Source organism: Ursus americanus, chromosome 2 (genome assembly GCF_024610735.1).
Source record: "Ursus americanus isolate L20-20 chromosome 2, mUrsAme1.1.p, whole genome shotgun sequence".
Classification (NCBI taxonomy): domain Eukaryota; kingdom Metazoa; phylum Chordata; class Mammalia; order Carnivora; family Ursidae; genus Ursus; species Ursus americanus.
In genome coordinates this window covers 55,211,566-55,237,984 of record NC_142128.1, presented here as the reverse complement: position 1 = coordinate 55,237,984, position 26,419 = coordinate 55,211,566, and the positions used below count along the sequence as shown (strand labels likewise).

At 34.4% G+C, this 26,419-nt stretch overlaps 1 protein-coding gene across 1 annotated transcript in view; it reads right to left on the bottom strand.

Annotated features, from left to right (window-relative positions):
* The window catches only part of USH2A (usherin), a 676,006-nt gene that overhangs the window by 614,551 nt on the left and 35,036 nt on the right, over positions 1 to 26,419 (bottom strand). Inside the window, exons 3-4 of the mRNA XM_045809720.2 lie at positions 20,826 to 20,958; positions 82 to 145 (exon numbers count right to left, since the gene is read on the bottom strand). Coding sequence (XP_045665676.2) covers positions 82 to 145; positions 20,826 to 20,958 — 197 coding nt within the window. The remainder of the gene's footprint in view (positions 1 to 81; positions 146 to 20,825; positions 20,959 to 26,419) is intronic.

Sequence of the window (26,419 nt, the reverse complement as noted above, 5' to 3'; positions counted from 1 at the left end):
AATATAATCTTTTGCAACTCTTACTTAAGTGATTTCAGAAATTACTCTTACACCTGTTGAGCTCTACAACACCACACTTACCTGTTTGTAAGTGCCATTTGGTATAATCGAAAATCTTGCATTCTTCCAACAAACTGCTCTAATCCTGCAGAGGACATATAATATACATAATATAAAAAGTCTCAGTTTTCCAAGCAGTGGCTGACAAACATTCAAGTGAAATTCCTTTAAAGCTATAAAATTTTCAATCATATTTATATCATAACTCTTTCAAACTCTTACAGACCAATATACATTTTGCCTATTCCACATAATAATTAATAGTCATAGTTATCTCCACAGACACTGCAGAATTTAAGTCAAAATGAATATTTGCCCAGCCTATTGACTGGCTTAACTTGTGGGTCAAATAAAAAATTTTTAAGTATTTCTTTTAATTGGGGTATAGTTGACACACAATGTTACATTAGCTTCAAGGGTACAGCATCATAATTCGACAACTCTATATGTTATACAATGTTCACCACAAGTGTAGCTCCCATCTGTCACCATAAAATGCATTACAATACCATTGATTCTATTCCCTATGCTGTACTTTTCATCCCTGTGACTTATTCATTCCATAACTCTCCAAATCAAATTTCTCTCTAGTTTATAAACCTATAAATCTATCATGTTATCAGCATTAAATTTGATTGTCATCTACTTTCAATTGCAATTTCCAGAGCATTTGCATTGCCAAGAGAAAGACTCCCCACCTGTTCTATCATCCCCTCTGTTCTGTCTTCAAGCTCCAGAGTATCACTTTGGGTCATCTCCAAACTTAGATTAATGCCTGGTCTAGAAAATCTCCAGTAAATGAGGATAAATTGAAAACCTCCTACTCATAAATTCTGAGTTATTCACATATATCAATGGCATTCTAGCTCAGTCTCAAATTCCATTATCTCCTGAGAATTCTTCTAAGACAAGCCATATTCAAAGCCCACTCTGCATTGAATTAGGTGAACTTTCAAGGTATTGGTAGATATCAACTTTAAACCACTTAATTTTATTTTATTGATTCATTTAGCAAATATTTATTTAGGATTTAATAACAGATACATCCAAGAGAGTAGGAACAGAAAAACCTAAGAAAACTATCACCTCTAAGGTGTTTTTTTTTTCCTTATGTTTATAACAATGACAAAAACTTGATTAAAATGGCAAAATTCTAGCTAGAATTTGGATCATGGGAACACAAAAGGGGATGTGATGTACCTTATTGTGCCAATTCAATAATTAAGTGGTTTTTAAATTAAAATTAGAGCAATGGCTAATTTATCAAATGACCATTTCCACAAATGTTTTTGTTTTTAAGCTATACTCCTTTTATTTTGTCTTGATGATAGAGTTTTAAAGAATATTTTATCTATCTTTGCTGCAGCTTCTTGGTGGTGACATGGAAGAAACTAGGGCAGAGTAAGGATATATCTGATGAATAAAAGATGCAGAGTAGAATTAGCACACTGAATAGTCTGAGATGTTGATCTCAGAAGCAAGAGGGTGAATGAGCAGAGAGGGTGACACTTGACATAAAAAGAGTATGTGTCTGTGTAAATGTGTGTGTGCATGTGTATATGTATTTATTTTATATATATTTACATTGAAGGATTTTAAAGAAAGTAAACAAGAATTTTTACATATATTTTTTCATAAGTTTAGATATTTTCAATCAATATACTTTAAGAAAAAATATATCTCTGGGTTTTCCCTCTTCACCCCTCTATCTCAGACTTTCACGTACCCTACAATCTGAGGCCCACAGGAAAAAGGTTTACTATGCTCTTAAGGAGAGTTTCCCTATCCTATCTGTCCAGAAAGAGGCAACTGAAACAAGTGCAAAGTAATTATTTCTTAAAGTAGTGTTATGAAGACAAAACAAAAAACACTGTAAAACTTTGTAGAAATTTTTAAATATCCAACATAATTTGCTTTAAAATGTATAATTAAAAGAAATAAGAAAATGTGATGAAGTATTCATTGGTGAATTGGCCATCTAGAAAACTTGATAAAGTGACCTGGATCCATGATCTGAAGTTAAACATAGTAAGGAATGGCATAAGGAAGGGTATGCCTTTCTTGGAGATAGGAGGAAAGATGGGCAGAACAGGTGTGAATACAGTTAAGTCATTGTGTGCTGTGTGCTTTTGTCTGGGGAGCCGGAAAGACAAACAAAGGAAATTACTCATGGTATGAATTTTCTGAGATAAGAGGTAAAGTTGTCTTCCTAAATGAAGGAAGCTGGATCTACCTCTTGTTTATTTATTTACCTTCACCTATTCACATCCAATCCACATCCAACCCTTATCCCCCTAGCATCCTTTGTAACACATGCTCTAGTTCTACACCCTGAAATTAAAATGCCCCACGTTAAACATTTTATCTCAAAAACCCAGAAAATACAGATCATGAAAAATAAGAGATAGTCATTTGTGATTTCAAAAGGCTGAATACAACTGAAAGCAAAAATAATGAATGCTTTGATTTTGTCAAAGCCACAATCATGGCTTTAAATTGTCAGAGTGGTTTTATTCTTTTATACATTAACACATTCAATGAGTATTTATGGAGAACCTATTATGTGCTAGGCAATTTCATGGATTCCAAGCATATATCAGTTAAAAAAATAGGCACAAAACAAACAAAAAACTTCTTTTTATGGAGCTTGCATTCAAGCAGCTAGATGAACATCATAAATAAGCAATTTATATAGTATCCTAGAACGTGAAAAATGCTATGAAAAATTGGGAAAATTAGGCCAGTTTGGAAAGCATAGACTGGATTTTTAATTTGGGCAGTATGTTCAAGAGAGGCCTCACTGAGAATGTGGTATTGACAGGGGAACAGGAATGAATCATGCATATATCTGGGGGCAAAATATTCCAGACAGGAGTCAATGAGTGCACAGACCCTTAGGCAATATGCTTGGCATGTGAGAGGAGCTGCAAGGAGCTAGCTTCCTGGAGCAGAATAATAGAGGGGAGGCTATTGGAATATTAGGTCAGACAAGTAACTGGCTGGGGGTAATGGGATTCAAATCATTAAAAACCTTTCAAACCTATTGTAAAGACTTTGATTTTTATTCTGAATGAAATAGGAATTCACTGGAGGGTTTAGAGTAGAAGAGTGACATGATCTCAGGTTTATTCTAAAGTGTTAAGAATAGAATGTAGAGGACAGGGGTAGAAGTAGTGAGACCAGTTAAGCTATTACAGTAACCCAAGTGAAAGATGATGGTAGTCAGGCCAAGGTATAGAAGTGGAGGTCTACATTTCAATGCTAATAAATTAGAATTCACTTCCTATATTTTAATAGTAGTTAAAGGGAAGCTCTGTTGCAGAGGGATAATGAAATATATTTTATCATCTATAAAATAAAGGGGCTGTGTTTTATGAACTTTAAAAATCATTTTAGTTTTAAATTTTGGAATCTGAACATAAAACAATCACATCCTCTACTGCAGAATTCATATTTGAAGAAATTTTCCAAATAAAAAAGTTAGAAAAAGTTCTCTACTATGAGAAACAAACTGAGGGCTACAGAGGGGAGGGGGGTGGGGGAATGGGATAGACCGGTGATGGGTAGTAAGGAGGGCACATATTGCATGGTGCACTGGGTGTTATACACAACTAATGAATCATCGAGCCTTACATCGAAAACCGGGGATGTACTGTATGGTGACTAACATAATATAATAAAAAATCATTATTAATAAAAAAAAGAAAGAAAGAAAAAGTTCTCTAAAGACCTAGAGTTAATATGAATCATTCGTTCCATATAAGAGAATTATGATTTTGATTTCTGGGGAAAATATCATAAAATATTTCAAGGATACTGTTTAAAATATGGATTTTACTCATTTCTTTGCTACTTGCCAATTCTTTAATAATAGATATTTGTTGGAATAAATATCTCATAAAAAGATTCTTCTTTGAAAAAATATTCATATGGAAAAAATAGGTCTAAATAATATAAATGGATCAAGGAAATAAATATGACTCATGCCAGAAATATCTCATAGTTGTCTATTCAGAAAAGAAATAATGACTCAAAAAAAGTGGTACATCCACATTACAACAGGTGGCACAATGAAATTAGTTAAATGGGAAAGCTCTGAGTAAATAATCTAATATATAAATCATGATAAACACAGGTTTTCAAAAAGCCTAAAGAAAGAAATGTCACACAAATGGGAAAGGAAGAAATAAAACTGTCTCTATTCATGCTTAGAGAATCCCAGTGAATCTACATAAAAGCTACAAGAAGTAATAAGAGAATTTAGCAATTTTATGTGATACAAATTAAGTGTATAAAAAATCAATTCAATTCTTATATATTAGTGGTGAAACACTAAAAATAAGTTTTTTAAAGTACTATTTATATTAGCCACAAAACATGAGATACTAGTTGTAAATTAAACATGGCAGTGTATATAGGAAGAAAATGCAAGACAATGATGAAAGAAATCACAGGATGTCATTAGGAATGACAGAGTAAGAAGAACTGACAATTCTCTCTGCCATAAAAGCAACGAAAACACTAGCAAAGGGAGCCAGATCAGCTTCTCTGGAAATCTGCAAATTAACCAAAGTTTTGCTGCAATCCAGGGAGGATTTATTTATTTATTTTATATATGAATATCAGTAAGAATAGCATGTTTTGTGACATTTTAACTTTTTCTGTTCCCACTTAGTGGTAACCTTGAAAATAAACATCCATAATAACAGAAAAGCAGCAGCCTAGCAGCCATTGGAGAAATCAGAATAAGACTGGAGTTCTTACAAAACCCCAACCTCAGGAAACTGTCACTATTTAATCTGTCTAGCTATATCTTAGAAAACCCCATGAGCAAGACCTGAACAGACTCAGAGCTTATCCAGTGGAAAGTCTTTTCTCTAGGGATGTTTGTTGGAAACAATCAGTGGCAACTGTTTAACATTGTAGTTGCCTGAGACAGTGATAATAGTTTGGGAAACAACAAACAAATCAAAAAAGTTAAATAGAAGAGCTGAAGTATGACATCTCCATAGGGGGCTTTACAAAGCTCTGAAATATTACTGGAAATCTGGAAGCCCATGCACATGCAAAGGACTATGTGCATGCCCAAGAGAGACCTGAAAACTATCTAAACTCTCACCTCTCCCTGATCTTCCAGTTCTGCACAAGCAGGAAATGGTGACTAAAGACAGCTTACCCCCTTACATGCTGGAGGCACACCACAACACAAATACAGAGCTTTTAGCAAAGACTGAAAAATTTATTCATTCTAGTAATTTAAGAAATTTCTCTCTCCAATCACTTAGCTGAGCACTAAGGTAACTGAAAAGGGATTTCAGTGCCACATGTGACAATAATATAGACTTTATGTAATTCATTCAGGAAAGTCTATACAAGCAAGAAGCAACAAACAGAAACAACAACAAACCCTGGGAAAGGGAAGACTGATTTCCAGATTTGTTATATTATTTAAAATGTCCAGTTTGTAACAACAAAAAAATGACACATACAAAGACAACAACAGCAAAAAGAAACTGAGGTTGATTGATAGGTTGATACACTATTGGGGGTGGGGGAAAGCAGCCATAGAAACTTGGCCAATTGTAAACCCATACATTGAACTTACTAGACAAAGACTTTAAATCAACTATTTTAAATATGTTCAAAGAATTTAAGGAAATTATGAGAATGATGCCTCAGCAAATAGAGAATATGAGTAAGGAGACAAACTGTAAAATTAAAATTCACCAGAGGAGTTCATCAGCAGATACAAAGGAGCAGATGAAAGAATTAGTGAACCTGAAGATAGGTCAACAGAGGGATAACAGCAGATAACAGAGGGATAACAGCAGATAACAGATAGTTATCTAGTTTGAGGAAGAGGGAAAAAAATAATGCAGAAAAGTAAACAGAGACTCAGAGACCTGTGGGACAAGGTGGTACACACATGTGTACCAACATAAGTATAATAGGAATCCAAAGAAAAGAGATAGAAACAGAAGAAAATAAATTTTTTTAAATAATTATTAAAACCTTCTCAAATTTAATGAATATCATTAATCTACACATTCAAGAAGTTCAATGAACTCTGAGATGGATAAATTCAAAGAGATTCACACTAGATATGTCATTATCAACCTGTTGGAAGATAAAGAGAAAACCTTGAAAGCAGCAAGAGGGAAATGACCTATCTGATACAAAGCATATTCATTAAGATTAACAATGTATTTTTTAAGATTTATTTATTTTATTTGAGAGGGAGAAAGGAAGTGGGGGAAGGAGCAGAAGGAGAGGGAAAGAAGTAGACTCCCTTCCAGGTATGGATCCCACAACCCTGAGATCATGACCTGAGCCAAAATCAAGAGTCTGTGCTTAACAAACTGAGCCACCCAGGTGCCCCAAGATTAACAACGTATTTTTAATCAGAAACCACGGAGGCCAGAAGGCAGTGGGATGACTTATTTAAAGTACTAAAAGAAAAAATTATTGTCAACCAAATGTTTTCTTTTCAGTAAAACTATTCTTCAAAAATGAAGGCAGATCAAGACATTCCTAGATAAACAAAATTGGAGAGAATTGTGACTAGTAGACCTGCTTCATAAAAACTACTAAAGTAAGTTTTTATGCTGAAATAAAAGGACACTAGACAGTAACTCTAATGCATGTGAAGAAATGAAGAGCCCCTTTAAAATTAACTACAAAGATAAATATAAAATAATATAAATGCATTTTTGTGTATAATTATTTTTTCTCTCCTGATTTAAAAAACAACCGCATACAACAATAATTAGAAATCTGTGTTGGGGCACCCGGATAGCTCAGTAGGTTAAGCATCTGACTCTTGATTTCAGCTGAGGTCATGATCTCAGAGTCTTGAGATGGAGCCCTACATCAGACTCTGTGCTGAGCCTAGAGCCTGCGTAAGATTCTCTCTCTCTCCCTCTCGCTCTGCGCATCCACCTGTGCTCTCTCTCAAGAACAAACAAGCAAAAATCAATGAATCAATCAATCAATCAATCAATCAATCAATCTGTGTTAAGGGGCATCTAACACCATAATTTGAATGACAATAACAAGGGGGAGGGAAACAAAACTAAAGAGGCACAAAGTTTTTGTATACTATTGAAATTAATTTAGTATTAATTAGAACTAAACTGTTATAAGATGTTAATTGTAATACCAGGAAACTACTAACAAGATAATGAATATAGTAAAAGAAATGACAAGGAAGTTAAAATCTAACTCTCGACTTGGGAACAAATAAATAATACATGCTTTTATTCATAAAATTAGATATTAATAATGCAACTAAAATGAATGAACCAGACTTCAAGTAATTCTTAGAAACAATTTTTATGCAAAAACCAAGTTGAAAATATACTAAGAAGCCATTCATACACATTTTGAGAGAATGAAGATAATAGCCAATATTATATTACTTAAGGATACTTACATACATATTAGATTGAACCATTTGAAATACATAATACTTAGCCATTTTTAATGTATAAAATGGCAATTTTATATGATTCAACCTTATAATAAAAGAATAAAACATACATGAGAATGATAAATGTAAATACAGAATAGGAAAGGGGATCTTTAAGGATCTTTAAAAATTGTTCAAATACCTTTTTAAATTTCAATGCTATAAACGTCCATTGCCTGGAAAAGTCACTGATATAAAGAAAGTGGGACCTTTCTGAGTTATTTTTTCATTTTTTATTTTTTGGCTATTATAAATAATGCTGCAATAAACACAGGAGTGCATATATCCTTTTGAATTAGTGTTTTGTATTCATTGGGTAAATACCGAGTAGTGCAATTACAGGATCACAGGGTAGTTCTATTTTTAATGTTTTTTAGGGAAACTCCATACTGTTCTCTACAGCGGATGCACCAGTTTGTATTCCCACCAACAGTGCACAAGTTCCTTTTTCTCCACATTCTCACCAACATTTGTTGTTTATGTGTGATGTATGGAATTGTGGAATCACTGTATTGTATACCTGATACTAATATAACACTATATGGTTAACTAACTGGAATTTCTTCGTTATTTTAAAAAGTTAGATGCTACTATAAATGCTAAAGTCAAATAAATGGTAATAACAGGTGAAGTTACTAAGACTACATCTGTAGTTTGTGAATCAAAAATTTTAGAATTAGAAGTATAATAATTGACATAGATGGCTTTAAATAGAGATATCTACCCACAGGTTAAAAGAATTAAAGAAAACTACTGCATTTTTTTAGAAATAATATCTAGTATGATATCAACCTAAGAATCTTCATTTTTGAAAATAACAAAGCTCAAAGACTGAGCATTTTGACAACACCATTAATAGATTCACATATGTAAAAAACAAATTCTCAATGTAGTAGAAAAAAACCAATCTATGTCCTTTCAACAAATATTTAGGTAATGGTCTTTCATCATTCCTATCAAGAATTCAAATTGAGGGGCGCCTGGGTGGCTCAGTCGTTAAGTGTCTGCCTTCGGCTCAGGGCGTGATCCCGGCATTATGGCATCGAGCCCCACATCAGGCTCCTCTGCTGGAAGTCTGCTTCTTCCTCTCCCACTCCCCCTGCTTGTGTTCCCTCTCTCACTGGCTATCTCTCTCTGTTGAGTGAATAAATAAATAAAAATCTTTAAAAAAAAATTCAAATTGAAAATAAAGGTATGCATGAAGGGATCGGGTTAATTATCTGATCTCTATTTACTTCAGTGTGACACTGAAGAAAACATTACATTCAAAACTATTTTAAAACAAATCATAAAAATCTAGAACTTCAAAATATGATGATTCTAGAATAGAACATCAAAACAGCTTGCTCATTTACTCTTTTTTTAATGTTCAAAATGGTAAGGACTTTATGCCAAAAAAAAAAACCTAGAATGATTTTTCTGGTTTTGTTGTTATTGTTAATGCTGTTTTGAGGCATCAATAGCAAAGAATAAGAACATACTCCCATTGTTATGGAACCATAAGAAGGAAATATATCTCCAAATAAAACTGTCACTGCAGACAACAGCAAAAAGCAAGCATTTGATGTATAGTCACGTACAATTAATACAGGTATTATTATACAATGTACAATACATACACTATTATAAAATTTCTTGAATTAAGAAAGTTTGAAAATTCACCTCCAGAATCATTATTTAAATCAGTAAAAAGAAAGTTGCTATCCTGAAGAATCAACAGATGGCCATAAAATATTTGAAAGTAGTAAACAACCACCGGAAAATAGAAACTTATGTTATGCTCATTTCATACAATTCCTTTCCTTCTCTTCACAACCAGTTTTCTCCAGTATCTACATTCAAAGCCCCCTTTTCCTTATCGTTCAGTCTCATTGTAAATTATCTACATCCCTTTTCTCTCCTAGACTGCAAGTGCACTCTTGATGCCACCCTAGGTGTGATTTTTGGTTTTATAACTTCTTCTCCTTAATATTCTGCTGCCTGATATTATTGAAGAACATCTTGAAATGTTCTTCACTTGTCTTCTAATATCATTAACTCTTCTAGACCACATATATATCTCCTCAGTTGCCTCTCCTCTTTATCCCCACCCCCAACCTTCTAACTGTAGCCCTACATTTTTTCTACATTTCTCTCCTTCAAGAATTTTGTCTGCTTCTAGAACTTCAAAAATATCCTCTATAAGGAATATTCTTTCCTCTGTATCATTAACCCTAAATCAATCCTCAAATCCAGTTACCTGTTTCAAATGACATTTTGTCACTTCTACTAGGATATTCCTTTTCTTTTCAAATAATCAATGTTCATTCCCTTAAGCTTACTCACTATGCTCTCCCTTCCCTCATCACCTCTCCTCCATTACCTTTCCTTCTTTTTCTTCTTCTCCCTTCCTCCTTCCTACCTCACATATGCACCCATGTACACACAAAACCCCAACATCCCTATTTCTTTTCATGATACATCTTCGACTCCTTCTTCTCCTTTAATTACAGTGTCTGCTCAACTACCACTTTGCAACATTTTCTATTCTAATGAACAAAACAAGTTCATTAGATATCACTTCTGGAACATTACCAGAGAGGTAAGGCTGACCAACTTAAGTTGTACCCATAAGCTCTACCCTTTAGATCCTCCTTCTCCATTCATTTATTGAGCAAACAGCAAATATTTATGCCACCATGTGACAGGCAATCTTTTAGGCTCTTGGGATACATCAGTGAACAATATAAACAAAAAAATCTCTGTCTTCACAGAATTTACATTCTAGGGGGCAAAACATACATACACAACAAAAATAATAAGTAACTTCATATAATATATTAAAATGGTAACTGCCATGGGGGGGGGGGGGGAAAGCAGCATAATGAGGACCAAAGGTGGTGAACTGGTATTTGAAATTTTAAACAAGGTGGTAGGGAAAATTTCATTAAGAAGGTATATTTGAGCAGACCCAAATAAGAGAGAGAGTCAGCCCCGTGGGTATCAGGAGGTAAAGACTTCCAGACTAAAGGAATAGTGAATACTGCAAAGACCCTAAGACAGAAACGTGCTTCACATATTCAAGAATCAGCAACAAGGCCAGTTTGGATGAGACAAAGTGATCACAAGAAATGATAGTAATAGGAAAACCAGAGGAGTAACTGCAGTCAGATCATGTAGGTCTTATAGGCCACCTTAAAAATAGTGGCTTTCACTCTGGTGAGGTAGGAAAATAATAGGGCATTTTGAACAGAGAGTAACATGATCTGATTCATGTGTAATAGAACCACTCTGACTACTGTGTTGGGAATAAAGTGGAGGGCCAGGGTAGAGGCCGTTGAAAGACTTTGTAGCAATCCAAGCAAAAGCAGCAACCATGCCCTGGACTTGGATGATTCTAGTGGAGGCGGTGAGAAGGAATAAAAATCTGGATATATTTTGAAGGTAACATAAACAGGACTCTCCTGACACATATCAAATGTGAGAAGAATTGGCAAGGATGACTTAAATATTTTGTTCTGAATTAGTGGAAAAATGAAATTGCTCTTGCCAGAGATAGGGAGGATTATGGAAGAAACAGTGTGCTTGTCAAAGTGAGAGGTCTAAAACATCAGAAGTCCAGTTCATGAAAAAATAAGTTTGAGATACAAATTAAGCATCCAAATGGGGATTTTAGATAGCCTGATGTAGCAGTCGGGAACTTAGGAAGGAGGCTAGGGGAAGGAGGGGAGGTAGATTTCAATTTAGAACTCAAGCCATTTAGATGATGTTTAGAACTGTGAATCTGCAGGTGATACTTAAGGTAGTGCATGTATATAGACTTGGGAAGAGAGCCAAGGTGTGAGGCCTGGGATACCAGTATTAAGAAGTGGACAGAGAGGAAGCAGGAAATCAAATTGAGAAGTAGCAACTAGAAATTCAGAGGCAAGTCAGGAGATAATGCGGTCTTAGATGCCAAATGAAGAAAGTATACCAAGGAAGGAGTGATCTCAACTGATTAAATGATGTTGATGGGTCGAGTAGGATAAAGATATGAAATTAACTATTAGTTTATGGTGTGAAGGTCAATAGAGATTTGACAAGTATAGTTTATAGTGGTAAGCTAAAGCCTGACTGTAGACAGTAGAACTGGAAAAGAAGAATTAAAGACAGCAATCATTGACAAAACTTTGAGGGAGTTTTCCTTAAAAAAGAGGAGCAAAGAAACAAAAGCATCTGGTGGAACGTGGGAGTCAAGAAAAAAATTTAGTGGAAGAATAACAACATCTCCATATTCCTTGAAACACTCCATTAATACTAGAAAAGTTCCATTTGATGTTACAATAATGGCTGGACTTCAACTTCAGATTAAGACATAGAAATTTGTAGGGCACCTGGGTGGCTCAAACAGTTAAGCATTTGCCTTCTGCTTCGGTCGTGATCCCAGGGTCCTGGGATGGAGCTGCATATCAGGCTTCCTGCTCAGCAAGAAGCCTGCTTCTCCCTCTCTTCCCCACTCCTGCTCTCTCTCCCCATCTCTGTCTTTGTCTCTGTCTCTGTGTCTCTCTCTCTCAAATAAATAAATAAATAAATAAATAAATAAATAAATAAATTTTAAGGAAAAAAGATAGAAATTTGCAAGGGACCATCACTTTGCTATCAACCCAACAATCAAAATATGTTAGATAAGCTATAAAATCATTTTTAAAAGATTTTATTTATTTGACAGAGAGAGAGCAGAGAGAGAGAGAGAGAGAAGCAGACTCCCAGCTGAACGGGAAGCCTGATGTGGAGCTCAATCCCAGGACCCTGGGATCACGACCTGAGCAAAAGGCGGATGCTTAACTGACTGAGCCACGCAGGCACCCCTTTAAAATCATTTTTTAACCCATTAGAAAGTAGAGGACACAAAAAATCTAAATGAATTAAAGTCTTCAAAGTAACAAGACTTTCATAGAAGAGTTGGGACCCCAGGACTGCTTGTCTCCCTCAAAGAAAGTGAGAGGTGGGAGAGTCAGCCATACTAGTCTGGATCTACAGTTTAGAATTCCAAAGAGCCCAACCACACAGTGAGTCTGCACCCATCCTGATTCTATCTTCAAACATCTGAAACCAGTGGTGAATGACATAATAATGAAACTGTAATAAAGACCACATCCAGGTCAACTTCAAATCAGTTTGATGCTGTTCTTCTCCTACTCATTTTCCCCCAACATTCTCTCTCTCTCTCTCTAGAAGCCTGACAGAACCAGCAGTGCTCTTTTCTCTTGAGGAAAATATTACTCACTGTCTTTCCAGTCCTATATACAAAATGCCTATCACACAACAAAAATATTTTCAGACACATGAAGAAAATGTGGCCCATTGTTAAGAGAGGAAACCATCAACAGGCAGTGATGTAGACATGGTGCAGACATTGGAATTATCAAATAAGGATTTTGAAAATACCTAAGACAAAAGTACTAAAAGATTCAGTGGAAGTGGAGAATGACAATATGTGTGACTAGTTGGGGAAATTTGTGTAGAGAGAATCTACAAAAATAGTAGCCAAATGGGAATGCTGGAAATGAAAAGTATGATATTAAAAATGAAGAATTTTCTACATAGGCTTAACAGCAACTGAGATGAAAAAGAGAAAATGATTAGTGCATCAAGACAGGGCAAAAAAAAAAAAAAGTAGCCAAAGAGAAACACCAAGACAAAAGAGTAGGGATGACAAAAACAAATAAGCAAACAAAAATCCTCTGAATCTGTGGGATGATATCCAGTGCTATAAAATAAATTTAATTAAAGTCCAAGAGGAAAAGGAGAAAGAAAATGGAAAAAAAGGAAAGAAACGTTTAAAGAGGTAATTATCAAGAACTTTCAAAAGTAATGAAAACATCACCTTACACATCTAAGAGTCCGATCAACCCTCAACTAGGATAACATAATAAAAACTATGCATAGGCACAACTTAGTCAAACTGTTAACATCAAAGAGAAAATCTTAAAAGTAGCAAGAGAAAAACAACATACCACATACAAGGGAACATTGATAGGAATCATGGCTGATTTCTCACCAGAAAAAATGAAGGCTAGAAGGCAATAAATAAAAATTCTTTAAGGTGTTGAAATAAATAATTATCAATTCCATATCCAGTAAAAATATCCTTCAAAAACAGAGACAAATTAAAGACATTTTCACAAAAGTTGAGTTTATTTCCCTCTGACTAAATTATAAAAAAGTGGAAAAGGAAGCTTTTCAGGGTGAAGAGATATAATAGCAGGTAGAATATAAGGTTTGCAGGAAACAATGAAGCATATCAGAGAGGGCGAATTTTTAAAGAAAAAAAGAAATTATTTCACAGAGTTTACCTATACAAAATACCGCACTTTCAAACACCTAGCACAACATTACTCTAAATTTGACATTTTATCCCTTCTCACCCCAGGAAAATTTTGACTTTGAGCCAAAAAATTAAATATTGTTAATGACCATTATTCAAAAATACTTAAGTTTCACAAAATCAATAATATTAATGTCTAAACAATATTAACATTAATGACAGCAACATTTTATGAAGTACCTAACATGAACCAAGTACATATTATTCATAAGTTTTAGAAGTACGTTGAAAACTATGTATATGCATGACAAATTAGAAAATTTAGGAAGACAAATCAGGAATTTGGATTGAGAAGTGAAATTCTTTGCCAGAGTCACTTGGCTTGTAAAAAGCAGAGCTGGGATTCAAACCCAAATCTGTCTGATTCTAAATCTCATGCCTTGCTTCTTAGGCACTAATTATTACAGCAAAAATAATTTGTAGATACAATAACTTAAATGTCCAGTGTAGATTTGTGTTTTGTCAACCCAAGTTCAATTTAGAGTATATTATACTACACACTTGCTCTTCTGTGTGATAACACATCATGAACCTATAGCCATGTCCCTACAAATAGACATATTTCCTTTCTCTTAGTTGTGCATACTTTTTCCATAGTAGGTATAATCTGAAATTTGTTTAATCAACTCCCTTTTGAATTTTTTAATTGGTTCCAATTATTTGCTACTTTAATTCTACAATGAGACTTTTGAGTATGTATTTAAGTTCTTCTCTACTTATATTCTTGAGATATATCCTGGAAGTACAGTTCTTAGATGAAATAGTGTTCACATTCTTACTTTTCATAGTTTGTCAGATTATCCCAAACTCTTTCCACACTAATATTATCTCTTTTTTATTCCTTGCCAAACTAAGTACAAAATGATAAGCATTGTTTGAATTTTAAATTCTCAGTTTGTTAGTCAGATGTTTCTAATATTTTCCTTTAATGTTTCTGGCCATCGTATCATGCTAATGAAAGTCTTCAATATGCCAGGATTGTAGAAACATTTGTTCTCATTTTCCTCTACTACTTCATGATTATATACTTTACAATTAAATTTTAACTCATCTGCAGTTTTTTTTTAAAGTATGGTTGTAAGGCATACCTTATCTTTTAACTTTTGTAACATTGTTAGCCAATCTTCCTGATTTATTGTTAGATATCTTCTCTAGGACAATCTGAAATACCACCTCAATCTTTAATTAAGCTCATTTTTACCTATATATGCCTTATTTCTATACTCTTCTCCCATTCCATTAACCTGTCTTAACCAATTTCTATACTTTTCTATTTCTTTTTTAATCTAATTCCAAAAAAAAATTCTCTCCAAAAAATTTTGCCATAATCTCAACTACAAGGAAAATGTCGGGTGTTTCAATGTTTTCCTCTCCTGTCCTCTATACCTAGCTGAGCTTATACATGTTAACTTGTGGGATGCCAGTGGAAGCTAAAAGTAGTGTTTCAACTAAAGAATGAAAAACAAGCAGATGAATTAAGATACAACACACAGCAGAAAACATGGAGGGGAAAGGAAGTTGGAGTTAGCTTTAGATGATTATTCTTTTCTTTCCTGTGCGTTCACTTTCTCAGATAAACCACAAATCTTTATTGATTCTTTAATGTCCAATTACTTTCCTCGGAAAGTGCTTCACACCTTTAAATACATAACATAGAGAAATTAGAACTCTGTTCATAAATGAGTTCAGAAGAAGTCCTGAAAAGATTTGATTCATATAATTTTGTAATTTTAAACCCAAAATTTGGGGGGCTGTTATAGTTTATACCACAATGAAATTAGAGACTTATAATCACATGTCTGCTGCCATAACTCCTCAAGGTTTTATGCCCAACAGGAGGCATTTAAATAAACCTGCACTGGAACACAGTGACTGACACATACTGGTTGATAGAGATGATCTAAGGTGTTTCTATTTGTATATTAAAAAATCAGCCCAACCAAATCACATTATCTCATTAGCATATATACATTATATTTATACATATTGTATTACTATGTATACAGGGGTCAGTGAAAAACATTTATCTGGTCATTGATTAATTTCCTAGGGGAGGCAAAAATAAGGCCTGCAGCAAGAGAAAGTGTCATTGACAACATATTTTTCTACAAAGTTATGATAGTTAAGAGATGAGAACCGCCACCCCCACTGCCCTCCCACCCCCACTCACAAAGCCCTGTAGGAAGCCAACATTCATGTGAAAAGTTGTTGCTTCCTGGGTACAGAAACAGGGAAACAATTAAAGCCCAACCAGAGAAAGAGAGGAAAGACATCTTGATCTCCTATGGGCCTTCATTTGATATGTCTGGGTTTGAGGCTGTCTGTTCCAAAGCAGAGACAGCCGGCCTGGCACTGCATGAGAGCACCCTTAATTCAGCTCGCCGTAATCTCCTGCACAATTACCCCTCCTGAATGAAACCATCTTGGATATGGACAAAAGTATGGAGGACAGTGACTTAATTTTTTGATTAAAAAAAAAAAGGAGCAAGCGAGAGAAAGAAAATGATTTATAATAAGTCCATGGGAACATTCTGTACCTATCTCTTTTCTGATTAGAGAGGTGGCATGGAGCCTGGCTCATTAGGCAGAAGTAATGAGCCAGTCTATATGCCATCTCTAATTAGAGAAAAGATACAGTAGGTACAACTGTACCTATAAATTGATAGAATAAAGACAAAAATTATTTTAAAATACCCTTTCCCTTGTAGCACTCTGATGCCCAAATCTTAAGGAGAAAATTGTAATAAAAACTAAATAACATTTGAAATAAACCCTTTTCCACTGATATGTTTTCTAATCAGAAGTTAAATTTATTTTTATAGTTTAAAAACAAATATCATATTCAGTCCACACTGTCCTTTTGAAGCATTCATTCAACGTTTCGTGTACTGAAGAAGATTAGAAGCAAGTCATTTCAACCCCACAGTGCATAGCAGACTAATTTATTGCACTTTCAGATACTTTGAGCAACATTTGGTGCAATAAAACACTTTTAGAAGTACTAATGGGGATTAAATATTGAAATAAGGCTCACAAGATTTAATGTTTTATTAAGAGATTCTGCATGCAGGGTACTTTATAAAATTCTCCAATACACTAATTACTGAAACCCAGTTTCTAAATATATAGTTTCCTTCAATTACTTCTTCACATAGGTTTAGCTTGATCGAAGAACATATACACATTAAAATAGCTTTGTCTAGGCATTTTGTCTTCTGATCTCTCAACAATTCTATAGAAAGATATCGTTATCCCTACTTTTAAGAAAATGGGTGTTCAAAGAGGTTGATAGTTGCCACTCACCAAACATTTACTATATGACAAACATATTCTACTCACACACGATTTCATATAATTCCTGTTATAGTCCTGTGAACTATTTATTACAACATCATTTCATAGATTAGAAACCTGAGATTTACAAAGGACACATATTTTCATCAAAGGCACACAACGGGATTGGATTTAAATATGCTTTTGACACCAGCGCTAGGAAATTTAACCACATAGTTTTAGAATGTATTTTGAATATCAAAAATACACACCTTTTTTTCTATAAACTAGATTATGTCTAGACAACTCAGGCCATAGGGGAATGCAAATTGAAATTTTGCATTACTTCAAAATTAGTAACTCCTAGAAATATCTATATAACAACTCCAAAGCCATGACCATTTATGCATTTATTGAAAGTATTTGAAAAAAATGAGTGTCTACTATATACAACTGACAGGATTATATAACTATTAGAATTAAAATTTAGCAGTCATTGGCCTCAATTAAGGTCAGTATAAAAATTGATGGTATTTTTATATAACAGAAAATGAAGTTCAAAAACAATACTCAGTATAATCGCATGAAAAAAAACCCAACATATACATAGAACTAAGTCTTACAAATGAGTGAGACTTCTGGACAAAAAATCAACAACATTGCTGGAAGAAATTAAGAAATACATTATATTCATGGATTCGAAGATCTGATATCATATAGATGCCCATTTTTCCAAAATTGAGTGAATGACTCAAATCCCAGTAGAATTTTTGTGAAAGTTGTAAAACCACTTCTGAAATTCATACAATAGCCAAGACAATATTGACAGGAAAGAGTGTGAAAATTAAATACTTTTAGATTTTAAGACTTTTATAAAACTACAGTTATGAAAACTAAATATTTTGACTCAAGTATGGGCAAGCAAATCATTGGAACAAAATAGAGAGGTCGGGAACAAACCCGTCTTCACATATACAGGTGTATGATTTGTGAAAGTTACCATTCACTACACGGTAGTGAAGAAATTATCTATTCAATGAAAATGGTTCTGGGTCAATTAAATATTCAGGCAAGAAATAAAAAATGAATCTTTTTTTAATGTTTTTTTATTATATTATGTTAGTCACCATACAGTACATCCCTGGTTTCTGATGTAAAGTTCGATGATCCATTAGGTGCGTATAACACCCAGTGCACCATGCAATACGTGCCCTCCTTACTACCCATCACCAGTCTATCCCATTCCCCCACCCTCCTCCCCTTTGAAGCCCTCAGTTTGTTTATCACCTTATGCCACACGCAAAAATAAATTCAGATAGAAAACAGACCTAAATTTGAGAGGTAAAATAATGGCATTTCTAACTAAGATGCAGAAAGAATATCTCCATGAGATCAGGGTTTGCAAAGATTTCCTAAACAGGACATAAAAAATACCAAGTATAAAACAAAATTAGTAAATTGGACTTCATTACAATTAGGAACTTCTGTTGATCAAATATAGTTTTCAGCAACTGCAGTGTGCCAGATTCTGGAAAAACAGTAATGCTTTTCATGCATAGCCTCATTTGATCTTCACAATGGAACTGTAAGTCATCATCATCACTTTAAATTTGGGTAACTAAAAGAATACAAGAACTCTAATTCAAAAGGATACATGTACCCCATGTGTATAGTAGCATTATTTACAATAGCCAAGATATGGAAGCAAAGTATCCATTGATTAATGAATGGATAAAGAAGAGGTAAGACCACACACACACACACACACACACACACACACACACACACACATGCAACATAATGGAATACTATTCAGTCATAAAGAGTGAAATCTTGCCATTTGCAATATTATGGGTAGAACTTGAGAGTATAATGCTAAGCGAAATATGTCGGTCAGAGAAAGACAAATACCACATGATTTCACTCATATGTGGAATTTAGGAAACAAAACAAACAAGCAAAGGTAAAAAAAAAATAAGAGAGAGAAAGAGAGGCAAATCAGCAAACAGACTCTTAATTATAGAGAACAAACTGATGGTTACCAGAGGTGGGGTGGGGCGGTGAGTAAAACAGGTAATGGGGATCAAAGAGGACACTTGTGATGAGCACAGGGTGATGCATGAAAAGGCTGAATCACTAATTATATACCTGAAACTAATACAACACTGTATGTTAACAAAATGGAATTAAAATAAAAACTTAAAAAATACATAAATAAATTTGGGGTTACCACATTTTAGTCATTGAAAAGTTGTTCCAAGTCACATGGCTGCTGAATGGAGAGATGGGATTTGAGTTCAGGCAGACTGACACGAAAGTTTAAGGTCTTGAGGAACTGTGCAGACAAGTGCTCAAATGCATACGTAGATATATATGTGTGGATGCATGCACTAGACAGATACAGAAACAGAGGTATAGAAATATAGACATATATGGTGATTTCTAGCAAATAATTGCTAATAATATTGAAATATTAGGAATAATCTAAATGCTCATTAACAGGAGCTTATTTTAAAGTTCTTGTTACAGCTATACAATTGTGCACAATGCAGCCATTTTAAATGAGAAGGCATATTAACATGGAATGTTGTCCATAACATTTGGAGGGGAAGTATTTATTTTTAGAGGGCTCAGAGAAAGCATATGTATTATAATTTCATTTTTGGAAAATTATATTTATAACCATATCTCCAGCGATATGTACTAAAATTCTGGAAGGGTATAAAAAAGTTAACCATATCTATGAAGGTAGAAAAATGTGAAATAGAGTTCTGTATTGTGTGAATTTTCTTATAATGAGTATTTATCATTTAATAATATAAAATAATAATTCCATTTTTAAAGTGTAGGCAATTTATAGACAATTGTGCTAACTATTTCAAGATAATTCTAAATTCAATTTCTGTTTTTATTCAGGATGTAGTATATAATATCTGTTAAACCTATATGGTCTCTTCTTATGGTGGGAAGATATGAACACTATAAACCCAGCTTATTATTGTTGAATATTATTTTTTAGTCTCTAATACTCTAAATCCTACTTTAAAATTCAAACCAAAAAAAATAGAGAAAATACAGTTTAACATGTATTGTTCTTATTTAAAAACTGATCTTAATAGATTACAGTTTAATTTTAAAGTTTCTCTAGTATAATGGGCTGAACAGTGACCTCCAAAATGTATGTCCACCTGGAACCTGAGACTGTGACCTTATTTGGAAATAGGTCTTTGCATATGTAATGAAGGATCTGGAAAGGAAAGCATATTAGATGGGGGAGGGGGGAGTGCTAAATTAAACAGGAGTCCTCTTAGAAGAGGAGAAGGGAAAAGGACACAGAGGAGAAGGTCATGTGAACATGGAGGCAAAGACTGGGTCTGTGCACCCAGCTACAAGCCAAGGAGCACTATGGACTTCCAGAAACTGCCAGAGAGGCACAGAACTGATTGGAACCTCCAGAAAAAACAACACAGCAAACCCTTGATTTCAGATTTCTAGGCTCCAGAACTATTGGAAGAGGACAAATTTGTGCTTTATTAAGCCTCCACCTAGTTCTGCTAATTTGTGGCAGCAGCCCTAGGAAACAAATAAACCTAGATATTTTTAAATATTATTTTGACACTTTCTTTAGGGATATTGTAATTGGATAAAATAAATAATTTTCTGAAGTCAGAATCTTACCATTTAAACTCTGTCCTATTTGTGTAGTACCAGAAGCAGAATCTATAATTGAACCACTTAGAGTTCTTGTATCAAATGCTGTATTATCTTCCTCCAAACCATTGATGAAGAAACTGATTTTTGTCTGATGCACCTGCAAGAAATTATCACCATTATTATTTTAATTGTATAACCTTGTATTTCATAATAACTACATTTCAGCAGTCTTTCTCAAGTTAATTCCCTACTTCACTACTTTCTTCATGAACCTACATATTATAGTTTTGTGCTATGATATCTATCAGGGTATTCGTAGGTATATATAATTTTTTGTCCCATATATTTAAGTGGCTCTGACTGCCATGCCTTCATAACTTTTTTTGAGACTATGCTGTTCCTTTATATACTAGTTAAATTTGCTATAACCATATTTGGAAATAAACAGAAATGAATACAAAAGGTAGAAATATTCAAAGCTAGATATACCAAAAATGTGTAACATTTGGATATAATTCAATTTAAGTTGCTAATACAAAATGCTTCTTATAAATATTACCTTTATCAGTGTTGGTACCATAGTTGGTAATATTCAGCTGTACTTCCCCAATACAGAACATAAAAATTTGACAATAATATTCTAAGCTAATTAATCAGAAAACCTAACAACTCTCTACATCAGGGATCAACAAACTTTTTTCTGTAAACAGGCAGAGAATAAATATTGTTTATCTGCAAGCCAAGTGATTTGATTTTGTGGTCCAAGTGGTTCAGGTCACAACTGCTCAACTCTGCTATTGTAATAGGAAAGCAGCCAGAGACGATACATCTGTTAAGCATTTGCCTTCGGCTCAGGTCATGATCCCAGGGTCCTGGGATCGAGCCCCGTGACGGGCTCCCTGCTCAGAGGGGAGCCTGCATCTCCCTCTCCCCACTCCCCCTCCCACTCACATTCCACCTCTCTCTCTCAAATAAATAAAATCTTTAAAAAAATAAAAATAAAAAATAAAATAATAAAACATTCAACCAAAAAAATTTGTTCCATGAGTTGTGACTAGATGACCCCTCAATTACATTATAATTGTGAAGTTATGAAATTTTATTTGTGTGCTGTGATACCTGAATAGCCAATTCAAACGGTTATGCAGATTGCTTCATGGACGATAGCTATACAAAATCTTCAATGATTGCATATATTTCTGAATAAACTGACCAGCTGTTGATATCAACTTTAGTCTTGCCAAACAATCCTATTCAAGGGCTTTTAACTTGAATGTACAAGGAATCATTAGTGCTCTAGCAAAGGGGTCAAAAGGGTAAATAAAACATAGGGTAGAATTAGGGTTAGGGGAAAGAGAGAAATACAATGCCTTGCAGTTGAAAGGTTAGATGCTAATAATTAAAAATACATCAAATCACAGCATCCAAAATGCTATTCTGTTAAAACTTCCTAACAATAATTGATGAAAATAAGCCATTCTCCAACATCTTTAGATCATTATGTGAGTGGGTGACTGTCTTAAGAACACTTTTCAACAGCCCTCTCTCCAAACAAACAAACAAATCAACCAATCCTGGTAGTTAACAACATAATTACTTGGTAATATTAATTCTTCAAAAAGTTATTCAATATAGCTTTTCTCCATACTATCTAATGTTTTATTAAAACCACATACTTCTTTAAATCTACCAACCCCATGTTACATTTTACTTAATTATAAAACAAAGCCTTGACATAAAGACCTAAAATCACACACCAGCTCCTTGTAGGGCTGCATATACACCTCTCAGCTGGGTCGTAGGGCTGAATTTTTTTTTTTTTTTTGCATCCCATTTTTTACAGCCTGTTACTGTCATTTGGTGTTTGACTGTTATCATTATAAAAGATACAGGCTTTTCTACTTTGTTATTTGTAGCATTATCTCATGTTTTACAACATCTTTGTGCAACATGCAGGCACATGAAATATAACTAGTGAAAAGTTCTCGATGGTATTAATGCATAAAAAAGAATGTGGTTCCATCTTTACTGTCTTTACCCAGCCAAAAGCTGATGAACAGCCAATTTTCCTTTATCACATTAGCACAGCCATGAGGGAAACACATTTGTTCTAGTCAGCTACACTAAAGATACTATTACCAATCTAACATATACATGTTTTATATCAGCAGTATTCTCAGAGCATGAGAGAGCCAACAATATATTAACACTAGCATGACAGTTTATTTAAGAAAAGAAAATTGTCTCTGTAGAGGGACAGAAGTTAGAAATGTATGGCCAAAGCTCAGTGTCACTGGTCTAATAAAGGTAATAATTCTTAGGCTTTCTTTATAGCAGGTAACACTCCTGTGACAGTTCTGTCATATCATTCAAATAAAAATGTTGTCTTTTACAAGTTTAAGTGCACCTTTATTTTGAGTCAGATAGAAAGCATGTTTTTGATTTTCTATATTCACTGTATTATATCTGTAGTCAAGAGTTCAGGACCTTCTTTTTTTTTTTCTTTCTTTCCTTTTTTTTTTTTTTATCAACTCATCACATATTTGCTTAGTAGAAGGATTCAGTGTCACTTGCAGTGAATTCCGGAAGGATGTTTTCACTTTGTTGGTACTTACAAGATGATGAATGATGATCTCAAGTCACTCTCGTCTGTTGTCCCCTCCCTTATCAACCACCTTTCTATAAATAAGATTGAATCTTCTTTGGTGTTCTGTACCATGTTTTATATTCCAAGATTCTCTTAACTACTTTGCAATTCTGGTCTGGGGCCCCATCACACTGGCACCGTGAAGACGAAGGTAGCTCTTGGCAATAGCTCATTCTGATGATCCCCTTGCCAGTAATCTAGGGGAATAGGAATGTGTGTGGTGGAATTTCTGATTTGTGAAAAGAAAGCCTTCTGCTACAGTAAACTTCACACCTATCTCATTTTCCACCCCTTGAGGATTAGAGGAGTTTGCCCATGTTTATTGGTGTGGCTTGAAAGAATGAATTGGCAAAGCCAGTAACAGCTGTAGAAAAGCCTTAAATCCCCTCAGAAGAGATTCAAAAAACACACTGGAAAGAAGGTAGAGGGGAGCAGGTCATTCTCGACGCTTCATTCTCTTGGGGTTTTATAGTTCATTTTAATGATTTTTTTTCCGTCAAATTTGTGTCCCTGTGGTGGTCTGTACTCACTCCTTTGAGCACAAGCATGCATTAGTTGTTTTTTGTTGTTGTTGTTGTTGTTGTTGTTGTTGTTTTAAGTAGAATTCCTGACCTTTCTCATGCTTGAGTAGATGGGGGTATAATTCAAAATTCCAGAAAGTCACACAATAGCTGAGAAGCTACCGAGAAAAAAAATACAATCAAGTCCCCCAAGACCACAGTATCCTGTCAATCACCTAGTCCACTGAAATACCAAATCTTCGTTGCTTTTCTGCTCCTACTGACCACCAACAACCAAAAGAAAGTGTTGACTGAGGCTAGGCAATATGGAGAATGCCTGTGTAACTTCCTCACCAGAGAAATTGTTTTCTTGTTGTCTATATTCTTCTAACTTCAATTTAATTCAATAAAGCAGGAAACTAGTACTCACACTGCCCCTATAAATTATAAATAAAGAAAATAAAGTCATGATCCTTTCTCCCAAGGCACTTGTATGTATGAATAATTTTAATAGACTAGATAGTGTTTGCATCACTATAAATGATGATGGTTGTTTTTGACTTAAGTACTGATTTGGTGCAATTAATAAAGTGTTGCCTTTCTCAGAGTTGCTTTGAGAAGTTGTGCCTTAATCCATTCATGTGTGGTGTATGATATAATTTTGAACCTTTCCTGTGGGACTTGTCTTTTCAGAACCAACTTACAAGCCTCCCAGAAATACCAGTTTCATTCATTTAACGGGTCTCATTATAAAGCAAAACCATTTTAAGAATTTTGAATAATACCTTTTTTATAGATTTAATACAAAGTGATTTGGCAACATATCTTGAATCCAAATTCACCCTCAAAAGATGATGATGGATGATACAAATATAAAGATCATCATTTTGAATACTAAGAAATTCAGACAAAAAAGAAAACTGTGATATGAATCTGAAGGGAAAACTTTGTAGAGGAAACATGTCTTGGACTTTCTGAAATAGAAATTGCCTTAAAATAGAATTTCTATTTCTGGGTTAAAGAAGACTTTGCAAAAATGCATCCATAATTTTTTTAAACATAAGGAAGGCAATTTATTCTGAAAACTCTGTAAGATTATTTTAAAATATCATATGTATGTTTTGTTCTCTTACCTGAGCACATGTGGAATGTCCCTCTTACTGCTTCTTATCCTAAACCAAAGGTCCTCTGAGGTTTTTCCTTACTCATCCCATCCAATTTGATTTCTAACTAATCACCAAGAGCTAACCTCATCTAATTAGAGAAGTCTCCTCACTGTCTGTTATTACACAGTGCTTAATTCCATGTCCATGTTTTGTCCAAGTTATTTCTATGGGAATAACCTTGCTACTGTCTTTCACTTACCTAAATTTTTAGTATTTTTCAAAACATATCTCAAAAGCCTTACATCTTTCAATAATCCTTTTCTAGCTGCTTCAGCATTATAAAAGTGTTCACATTTATAGAAAAATCAGCATATTGGGCACTAAAATTTTTATGTGTGTTTTCTCTTTTTATCCTTACAACAATCCAAGGAAGGTTTGTTAGTATATCTCCATTTTAAGAGTAATGAAACTGAATCACAGAGAACTGAAAACAAGGTTACATGATTCAAGGTCACATAGAAAGGTTGACTGGTTCCAGAGGCTGTTAGAAACGATTTTTATTAGTCAGTTACACCCAGTTCGCATTTTGAAGTAACAGCCATCTCACCTGTCAGACCCAACCTTGAGTCTCTCTGCTAGAACTCCACAGAGCGATGATTCCAGCTTCGTGTCAAACACCTCCCACAACGAGAAGGGTAACAACCCCGATGAACTTCACAATCACTTGTCATATTCTTGACACCATGCTGAATGCTCTACTTAACGTTACCTCATTCAGTTCTCAGATTGACCTTCTGCAGGGCTATTACCCCAAAATGAGGACACTGGGGTTTAAGTGCCCCAGGGTCCCACTCCTGCAGACTTGGGGAACCTTTCATCTTTGAACAGCTTTTCCTATTATAAATGATTAAGCTGAAAAACATCTCCTTATAACTTCAATTCATAGATCCCAGCTCTAACTATTGAAACCACACCAAACAAATCCAATCCCAATCCTTTTCCCATGTGAGAGTTCACTGATGTAGAGAAAGATATTGTTTCCTCCTAAGTCTTCTTCAAGATAAATGTGCTTCGTTTCTGTGGTGTTCTAAATATGACATGGTTTTGGGTCTCTCTCTTCTTAAAATGTGGCTCCGGAAATACTACAATCTCTACATGTGATTTGACTTGCCAAACTGAAACAGGATTATCACCTTAATATAATCCAAAATTGCATGCTAGATTTTTGGCAATGACATCACGCAGCTAAAACTGATAAATTAAGTTGAGCTGACTGCTCACTAATATACTAAGTCTTTTCTTTCTTGCATCACTGCTTAAAGCACATCCACCCCATCTTGTATCTATGCAGTTAGTTTCATGGAC